The sequence below is a fragment of the Notolepis coatsorum genome (genome assembly GCF_963971535.1).
Source record: "Notolepis coatsorum genome assembly, chromosome: 14".
In the NCBI taxonomy this organism is placed as follows: domain Eukaryota; kingdom Metazoa; phylum Chordata; class Actinopteri; order Aulopiformes; family Paralepididae; genus Notolepis; species Notolepis coatsorum.
The window spans coordinates 47,502,195-47,514,601 of NC_140178.1; the positions used below are offsets into that span (position 1 = coordinate 47,502,195).

General features: G+C 42.5%; 1 protein-coding gene across 1 annotated transcript in view; it reads right to left on the minus strand.

The window, feature by feature from the left end:
* The window catches only part of gucy2ca (guanylate cyclase 2Ca), a gene marked incomplete at both ends in the record, with an annotated part of 163,573 nt that overhangs the window by 92,050 nt on the left and 59,116 nt on the right, over positions 1 to 12,407 (minus strand). The window contains 4 exons of the mRNA XM_084329098.1: positions 5,286 to 5,357; positions 6,590 to 6,652; positions 7,301 to 7,394; positions 7,969 to 8,050. Of these exons, the coding sequence (XP_084185224.1) occupies positions 5,286 to 5,357; positions 6,590 to 6,652; positions 7,301 to 7,394; positions 7,969 to 8,050 (311 nt within the window). The remainder of the gene's footprint in view (positions 1 to 5,285; positions 5,358 to 6,589; positions 6,653 to 7,300; positions 7,395 to 7,968; positions 8,051 to 12,407) is intronic.

Consider the following 12,407-nt stretch of genomic DNA (forward strand, 5'->3'; position numbering starts at 1 on the left):
TTAAAATTAATAAAAGCTTTAAAACTTTCTACCAATCGTTATACACCTCGGACTCGCAAGTGGGACCCTCCACGCTAGACGATTTCTATAGGACCCTCCGCGTCCCGACAGTCGACCCAGAGAGGGCCGCAGATCTGGAGGAGGAACTTACGGTTGCGGAGATTACGTCAGCGATTAGATCTATGCAGAGTGGCAAGTCCCCGGGGCCAGACGGTTACCCTACAGACTTCTACAAAAAATTCTCAACCCAGCTGTCCCCACTGCTGCTAGCCGTATTCGACGAATCATTCTCAACAAATTCTCTTCCTCCGACCATGCGCCAAACGGTTATCTCCTTAATCCTTAAGAAAGACAAGAACCCCCTGGAATGCGGCTCGTTCCGTCCAATTTCCCCCCTTAACGCCGATGTCAAGGTTCTCGCTAAGGTTCTGGCCCGTCGTCTGGAGGGGGTTCTCCCCTCAATTATCTCGCCGGACCAAACAGGCTTCATCAAGAATTGGTACTCTTTCTTTAATATCAGACGCCTCCTAAATATCCTGTATAGCCCCTCTCCACCCGGAACACCTGAGGTGGTCCTCTCCCTTGATGCGGAAAAAGCGTTTGATCGGGTGGAGTGGGACTATCTTTCACGCTCAGGAGAGGTTTGGGTTTGGCCCCAAACTCATAGCTTGGATTAAAATTCTATATACGTCTCCGATGGCGGCCGTTCGCACCAACAACAATCTATCCACCTACTTTCAACTCCATAGGGGTAGGAGACAGGGATGTCCTTTATCTCCACACCTTTTCGCGATCGCAATGGAGCCCCTTGCACTGGCTCTGAGGCAGAACACCGATATCAAGGGGATCATGCGTGGGGGCTCGGAGCATAAAGTCTCGCTCTACGCGGACGACATGTTGTTGTACATATCACAGCCCCAAACGAGTCTTCCTCGGTTGATGACCCTACTTGCGGACTTCGGCAAAATATCCGGATACAAAATCAACATTCAAAAAAGCAAACTGATGCCCGTCGGCACCTCGGCGGATCGGATACCTCTGAGCACATTCCCGTTTAAAATTAGCCCTAAAAAGTTCAAGTACCTCGGGATATGGATCACGCATGAACATAAGGACCTATATATGGCTAACTATCAACCCTTACTGTCCAACCTGGCGAGAGATATTGAACGTTGGGACCCCCTGTCGCTATCCCTAGGTGGGAGAATCAACACAATAAAGATGAATGTATTGCCGAAATTTCTATATGTATTTCAGAGTCTTCCAGTCTTTCTGACCAAAACATTCTTCTCCAAGATAAACAACCAGATATCTTCCTTTATCTGGAACAAAAAACCGCCCCGGATCAAAAGATCTATGCTGTAGAGACCCCGCGTAATGGGTGGGATGGCGCTTCCAAACTTTATTTACTACTACTGGGCAGCAAACATAAGATCGTTATTATACTGGGTAAAGGGGGAGGACACAGCCCCCTGGTGGACAGTACTGGAGAGAGCGTCGGTTAAATCCACCTCCCTATCTGCCTTGTTATGTGCTAAGCTCCCGTTCACACAGCCCATATCTAGCTTTACCTCGAACCCAGTTGTCATCCACTCGATAAAAGTGTGGAACCAATTTAGAAGAACTTTCTCCCTCAGGGAACTATCACTGGCTGCTCCGATCACAAGAAATCACATGTTTGTCCCATCAACGATGGATAAGGCCTTTGACGGTTGGGTTGGGAGTGGAGTGACTACGCTGTCTGACTTCTATATAGACGGCAACTTTGCCTCCTTTGATCAGCTAGTACAGAAATACAAGATCCCTAGGTCACACTTCTATAGATACTTGCAACTCCGGAGCTTCGTAACTTCGAACTCGGACTGCTACCCAGTGTCCTCCGGCCTCCCTTTTAGACTCAATCTTGAACTGTAAACTGATCCAGAAACAGGCTATAAGCAGAATTTATTAACTACTTAATAGAAGCAACTCGACACCTTTAGACCTCCTCAGGGGCAGATGGGAGACTGACTTAGGTGAACCAATCACAGAGGTCACATGGGACAAGATAATACAGGGGATTTTTTCCTCTTCCATTTGCCTTAAACATGCGGTTATCCAATTTAAAATTGTACACCGACTGCATTGGTCTAAAGACAGGCTCTCTAAGATATATCCCGACATAGACCCTCTATGCGACCGCTGCAGACAGGCTCCAGCCACTCTGCTCCACATGTTCTGGACGTGCCCAAAGTTGCACACCTACTGGCAGACCATCTTTGACACCTTCTCTAAGATATTTGGAAAGGAAGTGGAGCCATCACCATATATTGCATTATTCGGAGTGGCCCCAGCGGACATCCACTTTAGATGGTGGGAATCTAGAATGCTGGCCTTCTGCTCACTTTTGGCCAGAAGGCTGATACTGTTCAAATGGAAGGACCCGGGTTCACCTGTCTACGGCCACTGGATGAGAGAGGTCATGTATCATATTAAACTGGAGAAGATCAGGTACACTATCAGAGGTTGTACCGAAAAATTCCACAATATTTGGGATCCTTTCCTAACTTTCTTTGAGGGTATGGAAGCGGATAATGTGACGGAGGCGATCTGACTGGCCTCCCTGGTCTCTCAGCTTGTTATTGTTTATTTGTTCTATTATGTTCTTACTTTTCTTCTTCTCTATCTGCAGAATGCAAGAGATATGTGACTGCTGTCGGGTGATTTAAAAGCTAAAAGGAAAAACAATGATTAATAAACGATCTAAGATATTGTAGAATGATTTTGTCTGGTATAGGGGTGGGGGAGGGAGGGAGGGAGGGCCTTATTTTCCTTTTCTTTTCTTTTGGCCCATGTGGGACCGCCTGTAAAAACAAAATGTTCAAATAAAAAAACCTTGATCAAAAAAAAATATATATGACAATATTTGTACGATAAGAAATTACGCATTTGATGTCGGAAAAATTAATAATATGCATTCATCTGATCACAGGGCAGCTGCTTAACCATATCTGAACCAGCTATTTTGGACAAATGTATAATTACTTTAATTACTCAGATATTCAAACACAATTATGCAATTATTGTGAAATGATTGAAAATAATAATTATTTAATGCCTTCTGTGGAATTTGTATTTCTTATTTGTTACACATCTGTTTTAATGATTAATTATATACATTTGAAAGAATGCAGGTCAACATGCAATATATCCCATTGATTGGTATACAATGGGACAGACCTTTGTTTGATTGATTGATTGATTGATTGATTGATTGAAAACTTTATTAACAGATTAATAAATGGGTACTGAATGGGTACAGTACAGTACAGCTCAATTACATACAATTGTTAAGGGGATGCAGACCAGAGAAAGACTTTCGTCTTGTTTACATCAGGGTCCCCCATTTTCAATTCATCATAACATATATGACACACACGACATACAGATAGACAGTACTGCTACATCTATACATTTATAGGTAGGTGGGGTGGAGTTGGGGGGGGGGGACTGTACATTGGAGGTGGTTGGGTGGGGGGGGGGGGGGGTTGGGTAGGAGGGGTGGGTGGGTTGACACTGTACAAGCAAAACTGTACATTGGAATATTGACAAAACCATACTTGGTCATTTACTGTACATTGGAGGGGGTTGATATAGCTATAAACCTGCATTCCTTCGAATATATCATTAATCAATTAAACTTATATTGAAATACACTATATAGCCTATACACCAACACTGAAATGACAGTGGATAAATAAATAAATAAGAACTAAAGCTAATCGCATGGAAATAGATTGCATTAATATTCCATAACAAGTCTTGTGTGCGCCAGTATGGCCTACGTGTCTAATGAACAGTATAGGCTTAATATATTCTAGTTACTTGTTTCATTAGGATTTAGTAGATACTATATATGCTCTGCCTCTGCCCTACGTACAGTATAAGTACAGACTGTACCTATACTGTACATAGGGCAGAGCATATAGTATCTACTAAATCCTAATGCAACAAGTAACTAGAATATATTAAGCCTATACTGTTCATTAGACACGTAGGCCATACTGGCGCACACAAGACTTGTTATGGAATATTAATGCAGTCATTAATGGCATAAGTCAAGTCAAGAGTATATATAATAATAACTGCATAACTGCGTTCATTCATTACACCGTAGGCATTAATGGAATAATAAGCCTATACTGCGTTCATTCATTACGCCGTAGGCTATAGTATACTGCGCACTCACGCGCGTGTGTGTGTGTGTGTGCGCGCGCTGCGGCAGGTGTACCACGAGCTGTACTATATATGATGACAATACATTAATCTAATCTCATTTCGATGGGTCGCGCAAGACTCGCAAGGCACTTCCGCATCCATTTACACACAGCTGCGTCATTACTTTGCCTTATAAGGAGCTCTGGAGGCGTTGTTTTGTATGCAAATGACCTGAACGGGAACGCGCTTTTGAGTTTAAGACATAATGCCATTCTCCAAGCAGATATCAGATCATATCACAGGTGCGACCGTTTCAGCCCCTTAATACATATTACCAGCACGTTAGGGACTCAGAGTGAACTTGTCATTGATTCTGTCTCAGTCGGTTCCAAGATAAGTCTTCCAAGAGAACTCTTTGAAATTTTTTGGAGAATGAGACCCAGTCTGCATAACTAATATATTTATACAATCTAACTTCTGAAGTAAGCTTGTAATATTTAAAGTAATTATTTGTTGTGTTCTTAAAGATAAGTTGCTTAAATAGTGTGTTTGGAGTAGGATCAGAAGTAGCAATAGAGGGCTGTACAGGGATTGTAATTAAATTAGAGGCAGCAATTGTACGATTTGAATGATGAATAGGGTATCTAACAGTGATTAGAGAAGGAATATATTACACACGAAAGTGTAAAATATTGTTAAACCTTGGGGATGATTAAAGGGTTCAAATCAGATACATGCGACAGCCCAAGCCTGAACTGGAGGGTGAAGGCCTGAGCAGGTACCAAAATCTGACAAACTGGGAGGTTCAGAATGAATTGATATAAAGGGGGCCGTGACACAGAATAATTAGGCATGGAGAGGTGGCTGGCTCCCTGACAGGGACATTTACCAACATACTTTTCTTTCTCTCTCTCTTTCTAACGCACACACTCTTTCTCACTCCCTCCCTTTCTCTCTCACTCACACACACACACACACACACACATATCCACGTAGCCTTCTCATAGTCTGCATAATCATATCTATAACTCATCAAGGTACCACTTTGTTTTGTCTCCTCTCCTGTATAAAAACTTTTTCTGGCTTACCGTGTTGAGCTCAATCCTCTGGTCCTCGCTGAAGTTTCCATCTGCGTGTTTCAGTTCTTTCAGGATTACAGGCTGAAGGACACGAACAACAAGTAGGCTATATTATATTGTAACCAGGGCCGGATTAACGACCGGGCCGACCGGGCCGCGGCCCGTGGGCCTCGAGTGATGAGGGGCCTACAAAAAAAAATAAAAATTAAATTATTTATTTTCGAATGAGTGCCTAAGCTTAACCGTCGAAAGAACTTGCCGTCAGCCCGTCACGCTCTAAGACAAACTCTAACCTTAACCAACTTCGAAAGAGTGCCTAAGCTTAACCAGTGTAGAAACAGGCATCGGCCAATCAGAGAGCGTCTTGCCAGAAATGCGGCTAGGTTTAGAAATAACGCGACTAGGGGCCTCCACACTACACACTAGTACTAAATACCTATATGTCCCTATGCCATAAATGTCATGTATGTTGTGTATGTCATAAATGTCTATATGAATTGAAAATGGGGGACCCTGATGTAAACAAGACAAACGTCTTTCTCAGGTCTGCATCCCCTGCCTTAACAATTGTGTGTATTTAGCCGTACTGTATTGTACCCATTCTGCAATCTGTTAAATAAAGTTTTCATTCATTCATTCATTCATTCATTCATTCATTCATTCATTCATTCATTCATTCATTCAGTAAAAAAAATTAAAGAGATACGAAAATTAGAAATATAGGCCTCTCTCTTATACATGCCTCCTCCTAATACAAGCCTGGTATCCACTACAGTTGAAACAAATACAAGCCGGGGTTACTATTAGAGGAATTACGGTATTCTATATATTTTTTAAAGTGACATATAAAAACGCTACTGTGCGTGCGTTCACGTGTGTGTGGGGGGGGCCTCCACAAGAATCTGGCCCAGGGGCCTCTGAAGTCTTAATCTGGCCTTGATTGTAACTATTTATTGTAGGGCAAATATAACTGAGAGGGCATACATACCCTCATCTCGCACCTTGTTGCCCATTATGCACATGTCCAGAGTTAATTATGTTAATTATATTGATTTGTTATATTGTTTACACTGCTTTTTACTACCTGTACCTCCCCTCCCCCCTCCTGCTATGATGCCTGAATTTCCCCAAGGGGATCAATAAAGGAATATCTTATCTTATCTTATATTATTATACACACACAGTCGAATTCTGACCACAATGCTTTGCATCATTATTCAAGTCTGTCTTTATGTGGTTTCAAAGACTTGTTTTTCCAGATCAAAGTTGTAAAATTCATCATTAAAATTAAAGAAGATGGATCACTATAATACCTTTTTGTCATAGCGGCCCCGATTCATAAGATACACGCTGTCCTTTCTCTTATCCTCGTCAATCTGTAAAACATACACACACATAACCATAATGATAAATTCTAGACTAGCAGACACATATATAAATAGTCCAATACAACACTTCTAAACCACATCACACCACACCACGCCAAACCACATCACACAATACCACACTACACCATACCATACCACACCACACCAAACCACATCACACCGCATCACACCAAACCACATCATACAATACCACACCATACCATATCACACACACCACATCACACACACACCACGCCACACCACATCACACACACACCACACCACATCACACACACCACACCAGACCACACACACACACCACACAACATACTACATCACACCACACCACACCACACCATGTCTCTTCTCATCCCAATTTACTGGTTCTTAATGAACCCTCACCTAAAACCTCAGGGTCTCATCATAGTGGTTATTGATGAAATCTCATCATAAATCTCACCATGTCTCATGTAGTCTAATCTAGTCTAGTCTAATATAATATAATATAATATAATATAATATAATATAATATAATATAATATAATATAATATAATATAATATAATAATAATATAATATAATATAATATAATATCATCTAATCGCTTCTCATTTAGTTGATTATCTTCATCCTTATTTTAGGTCAGGGTTAGGCCTACCTTCAGAGAGACCTCCTTCTCATCCAGCGGTCCAATCAAATCTGGGTCGATGTGGGACCACTTCTTCTGGTTCTGACGCTCCTTCCTGTTCTGTCTGGGATTGGGCACACACACACACACACACACGTGCGTACACACATACACACCACAGATACATTTGCGTACACACACATACACACACCACATACACACACACAGGCAAGCACACACATAAAGACTCACATGTACACGCACACATACACACACAGCAAAAATACACAGGATGTGAATATAGATAATAGATCCATTAATCCTTTGTTGCATTGCTTCAAGTATTTGTTGAGTGAGGAGGAGCTCATAAAAATGGCAACGGATAACTAGGAGGAATATGAGATAACACACTGTAGGCTTTATGTTTAAGACGTGTGTGTTTACCTGTTGATATGAGATAACACACTGTAGACTTTATGTTTAAGATGTGTGTTTACCTGTAGATATGAGATAAGACACTGTAGACTTTATGTTTAAGATGTGTGTTTACCTGTAGATATGAGATAACACACTGTGGACTTTATGTTTAAGACGTGTGTTTACTTGTAGAATATGAGATAACACACTGTAGACTTTATGTTTAAGACGTGTGTTTACTTGTAGAATATGAGATAACACACTGTAGACTTTATGTTTACCTGTAGAATATGAGAGCGATTGCTGTCACCACCACCACAGTGACACTCAGCACTATCACTATGATATCCTGTTCACTCAGTGCTGGAAACACACACACACACACACACACACACACACACAAACAACACACACACACACACACACACACACACACACACACACACACACACACACACACACACACACACACACACACACACACACACACACACACACACACACACACACACACACACACACACACACACACACACACACACACACACGATGCATAAATAGAGCTGGCTGGCATGAAGATTATAAAACACAGTATTTACACAGTATTTATACATTCTAACCATTTAGCGACAGCCAGCTTGTTGACTGTATAGGGGGAAATAATCGGTATGCTACAGGAACACACCTTATAAAGTTGCTGAGACGTACACGTACCTAAATGTGTTTTAGGTATGTTTTATTTATAAAGCTTGGCAGAAGAGAGGCAGGGCACTTCATTTATGATCTAGAATATGTTTCTTTATGTTGTATGTCACTGCAGCTTTACATAGTGTAGTGTCCTGTAAGTCCATGGGGGCGTGGCAGCTAGGTGCATGACACTAACATAACAGGTCAAATCAATCAGCCATATGGCGTAACAGAGTCAGCAGGCTACAGCAAAGTCCAACTCATACGGGAACCTTTTAATCACAAGTTGTTTAAACACCTGTTTAGTTGATCCAACTCGAATGAGCATGCGTAGAAAGATTAACTTGGAAAACATAGGTTGAGACTATTTAAGATGACAACGTATATATCACCAATATAATATATATATTTATTACATGGCGTTTTAACATTCGCGAAAATGCTTGATTGTGATTGGTCAATAGCGCTCAGTTGCCCATAGCAGTGGTCAGTTATTTTTCGATAACTGACCGCTGTCAGGGGCAACCGAGCAATAATGACCGCTGTTCGCAGCCGGAGCAATCAAGCATTTCGATCGCAGTCATGAAAGCTGCTCAGCATATGCACAGCTGCACTCAACAGTCCAAGCTGCCGGCGATGACAGCGCGGAGCCACAGAACAGAACAACTGCATCTGCATTTGATCTCGTCTTGTCGATGGTGTAAAATGAATTAGGTATATTGTTAGTAAGTTAGCCATGTAATAAGCGGGATAATGTATAGCTATACTCGGTCATTGTCGCAAAATAATTTACCTTCACTGCGTTTAGAACACCTCGGCGAGACGCCTCGGTATTCTAAACTCCGTGTCTGTCAATTATTTTGCGACAATGACCTCGTAGCTATACATTATCCCTTACATATTGTGGCAGATATCACCCCCCGTCCCATGGCTATGTGAAGGATGGGATATACTACTGCCACAGGAGGAGTGGAAGCAATTAGGCAGCTGATTAGTACTGATAGAACACACCTGTGCACCATTAGATCACCCACATCCCACACACACCTGACACATACTATAATACCCTAGGACAGATAGAATTGAGTTGAGAGAAAGTGAGGTAGGAGCTAAGTACGGAGAGAGAGATTGTTGTTTGATGGAGTTTGTGAGGTGAGAGGTAGTGGGAGGAGAGGTGAAGGCGAGAAGGTGTTTAGTTTAGTTTAGTTTAGTTTATTGCCACAGGCATAGGCTACTATTACTGCATGTTCATTGTGTACTGGACCCTAGACTGGCTGAGAAACCTCCTTGTGTACTGACCCTGGACCGGAAGACAACTCTGAGTATTGAACAATCCCTTCTTTTGTACGAGAGCCTGATACGTGTTTTGACCCTGGATTGTTTTTGGAATACCCTATTGCCCATTGGACTTGTGCTGTTAAACAATAAATATCATTTATTTATTGAAATTGTGCTTGTGTGGACATTTAAATTGTTTGTTTTGGTCTGTGTCGAGCTTGAACAACACCAGGCTCGTCACAATATATTATAGACTCTGAGAGTGAAGTGAGTGGCCTGAGCTACAGCTACCCCCCCCCACACACACACACACACACACACCTTTTTACATTTATTTTGATTGAATTGCTTATTTGTTTTTGCTTTGTTTGTTCGTACTGTAGCATTATTTGTTAATTTGTGATTTATTTTTCATGCTCAATGTTGTTTTCTCTTTTCGTGTATTAGGGATGTGGGGGAGGTGGGTGTCCTGGGATTGGTGGGGTGGGTGGGGGATCTTGGGCTGGGAGGGGGGTTGATCTGGGGCTAAAGTTTGTAAGTAAAATTGTTTTCAATAAACAGAAAAAGAAATGATTACGTACAGTAACAGAGCCTGTATGCTACAGTTAACTGCCAAACATTTAGGCACCCAGGTTATAATTGACCTATGGACAGCCTTTAATTGAATTGAATTGAAAACCTTTATTTATTCCAGAGGGGAGACGCAGATGTCCATCACAGCATAACAGCAATTTAAAAACAGTTAATGGAAACAGTTAATACATAACATACACTTATTTAGTATGTGTTAAAAACAAGATGGACAAATACATAGGGCTAAAAGAAGAGCTAAAATAACGTTAGTGCTTTTATCCAAAGTGCTTTACAACCTATGCCTCACATTCACCCATTCACTCACACATTCACGGCAGAGGCAACCATGCAAAGTGCCAACCTGCTCATCGGGAGTAGTTAGGGGTCTGATTACCAGATGACCGCTCTACCTCTTGAGCCACTGTTGACCTATCTCAAACCCCGCCCGCTCATACAATTAAGTTTATGTTCAATTAATGGAAGCAACAGTTGTGATTGGAGGATCAAGAAGAGGGTGGGGTTTGAGATAGGTCAATTACATCTATCTGTCTGTCTGTCTGTCTGTCTGTCTGTCTGTCTGTCTGTCTGTCTGTCTGTCTGTCTGTCTGTCTGTCTGTCTGCCTGCCTGCCTGCCTGCCTGTCTGTCTGTCTGTCTGTCTGTCTGTCTGTCTGTCTGTCTGTCTGTCTGTCTGTCTGTCTGTCTGTCTGTCTGTCTATCTATCTATCTATCTATCTATCTATCTATCTATCTATCTATCTATCTATCTATCTATCTATCTATCTATCTATCTATCTATCAAATTGCCTCCTTTGTCCCAGGGACTCCCTCTCTTCACACCATGTTGCCCTGGGGGCAGTTGTTTATAAACCTTTATAACCTAACCCTGGACTCTTTTAACACTTTGATTGCCTAAGGCTAAATTCATGATATACCATAGGTTGCCGGCTCTATTTGTCTATGGAGAAATTCCCCTTCTTTGCAGGGCTATAACTTTTTAAATTCTATTGCTAAATTGCCATTATTAGGGCCCATTCAATGTCCTATATGTATTGTTCAGGGTGAAGCAACGTTAAACTTTTTCATTCACATATTCATACTAAAGTATGGTCTAATGTATAAGTATGTTTTCATCTCTTTCTGCAGCTTTCTCCAGAACGTGATCTATAGCCCCAAATGCATTATATTGATGATGAAATACAGTTTGATGGCAATCGGCGTGATATAAAAAAATCCAACTGGACGGACTTCTAGAAGTTACTACACGTAATCTGATGTTGACCGGATGGCCGAGGGGGCGTTTATAATTCCGTGGGCAGCGTTATACCATTCATCTAATGTGGGTCAAATGTTCATCATAGCAGTTATATTTCGTATGGCATCGCTCCCGCTCTGAGCCTTACGAGATACTCCATATCGCCTGTGATACCTAATGTATCTCCCACGAACAAAACACATGCACCCCACCTGTATGGGGCCCCGCCCCTTATGGTGGTACCACCCATATAATCATGACTCTGGTCATGACACACCCTTCCTCTATTTTCGTCCCAGCGCACAGGATGCTATGCACTATGCGAGCTAGCGGAAATGAAAAGATTAAGGAAGATTAATAATGTTGAGGGCTTACCGGAGGATTGTGTTTCCCTGGATTCTCCGGAGCTTGTTTTGACGACGCAGACCTGTGCTGGTGGTTCCTCGGCTGACGGCGACGGACCGAGGAGCAGCGTGCAAGGTTTGGCTATCGGGTCGGCTTGTACAAAGGTGAGGTCTGTGTCGGTAGGCGTCGATGTCGGTGTTGGTCGTGCTGTGGAGTATGTTTCGGCACCAGGGCCGGGGCGGCTTGGCGATCGTTCCACTGTAGTGGGCGATGTCTTGGCGATCCTGGAACATGCTGTTGACGCTAATGCTACTGCTACTGCTAATGCTAATGCTACTGCTGCTTCTTCTGCTAACACTGATGTTGACGCTGGAATGTCTAATAATCCCCGCCGCGGGATTCCGCTTTTCCCTCCTCTTGCCACCTTCATTGATGAAGGTCAGTCGGTGGTGGGTGTGGGGGGGTTCGCTGAGCTCTATTTACCTTTTTTGCGGGTGAAGGGGCTGACGACGGGGTGCAGCCCGGGGGTACCTTGGCTAAGTAGCCAGGTAGCTTCTTTGTTGTGCCCAGGCGGGGATGAACGA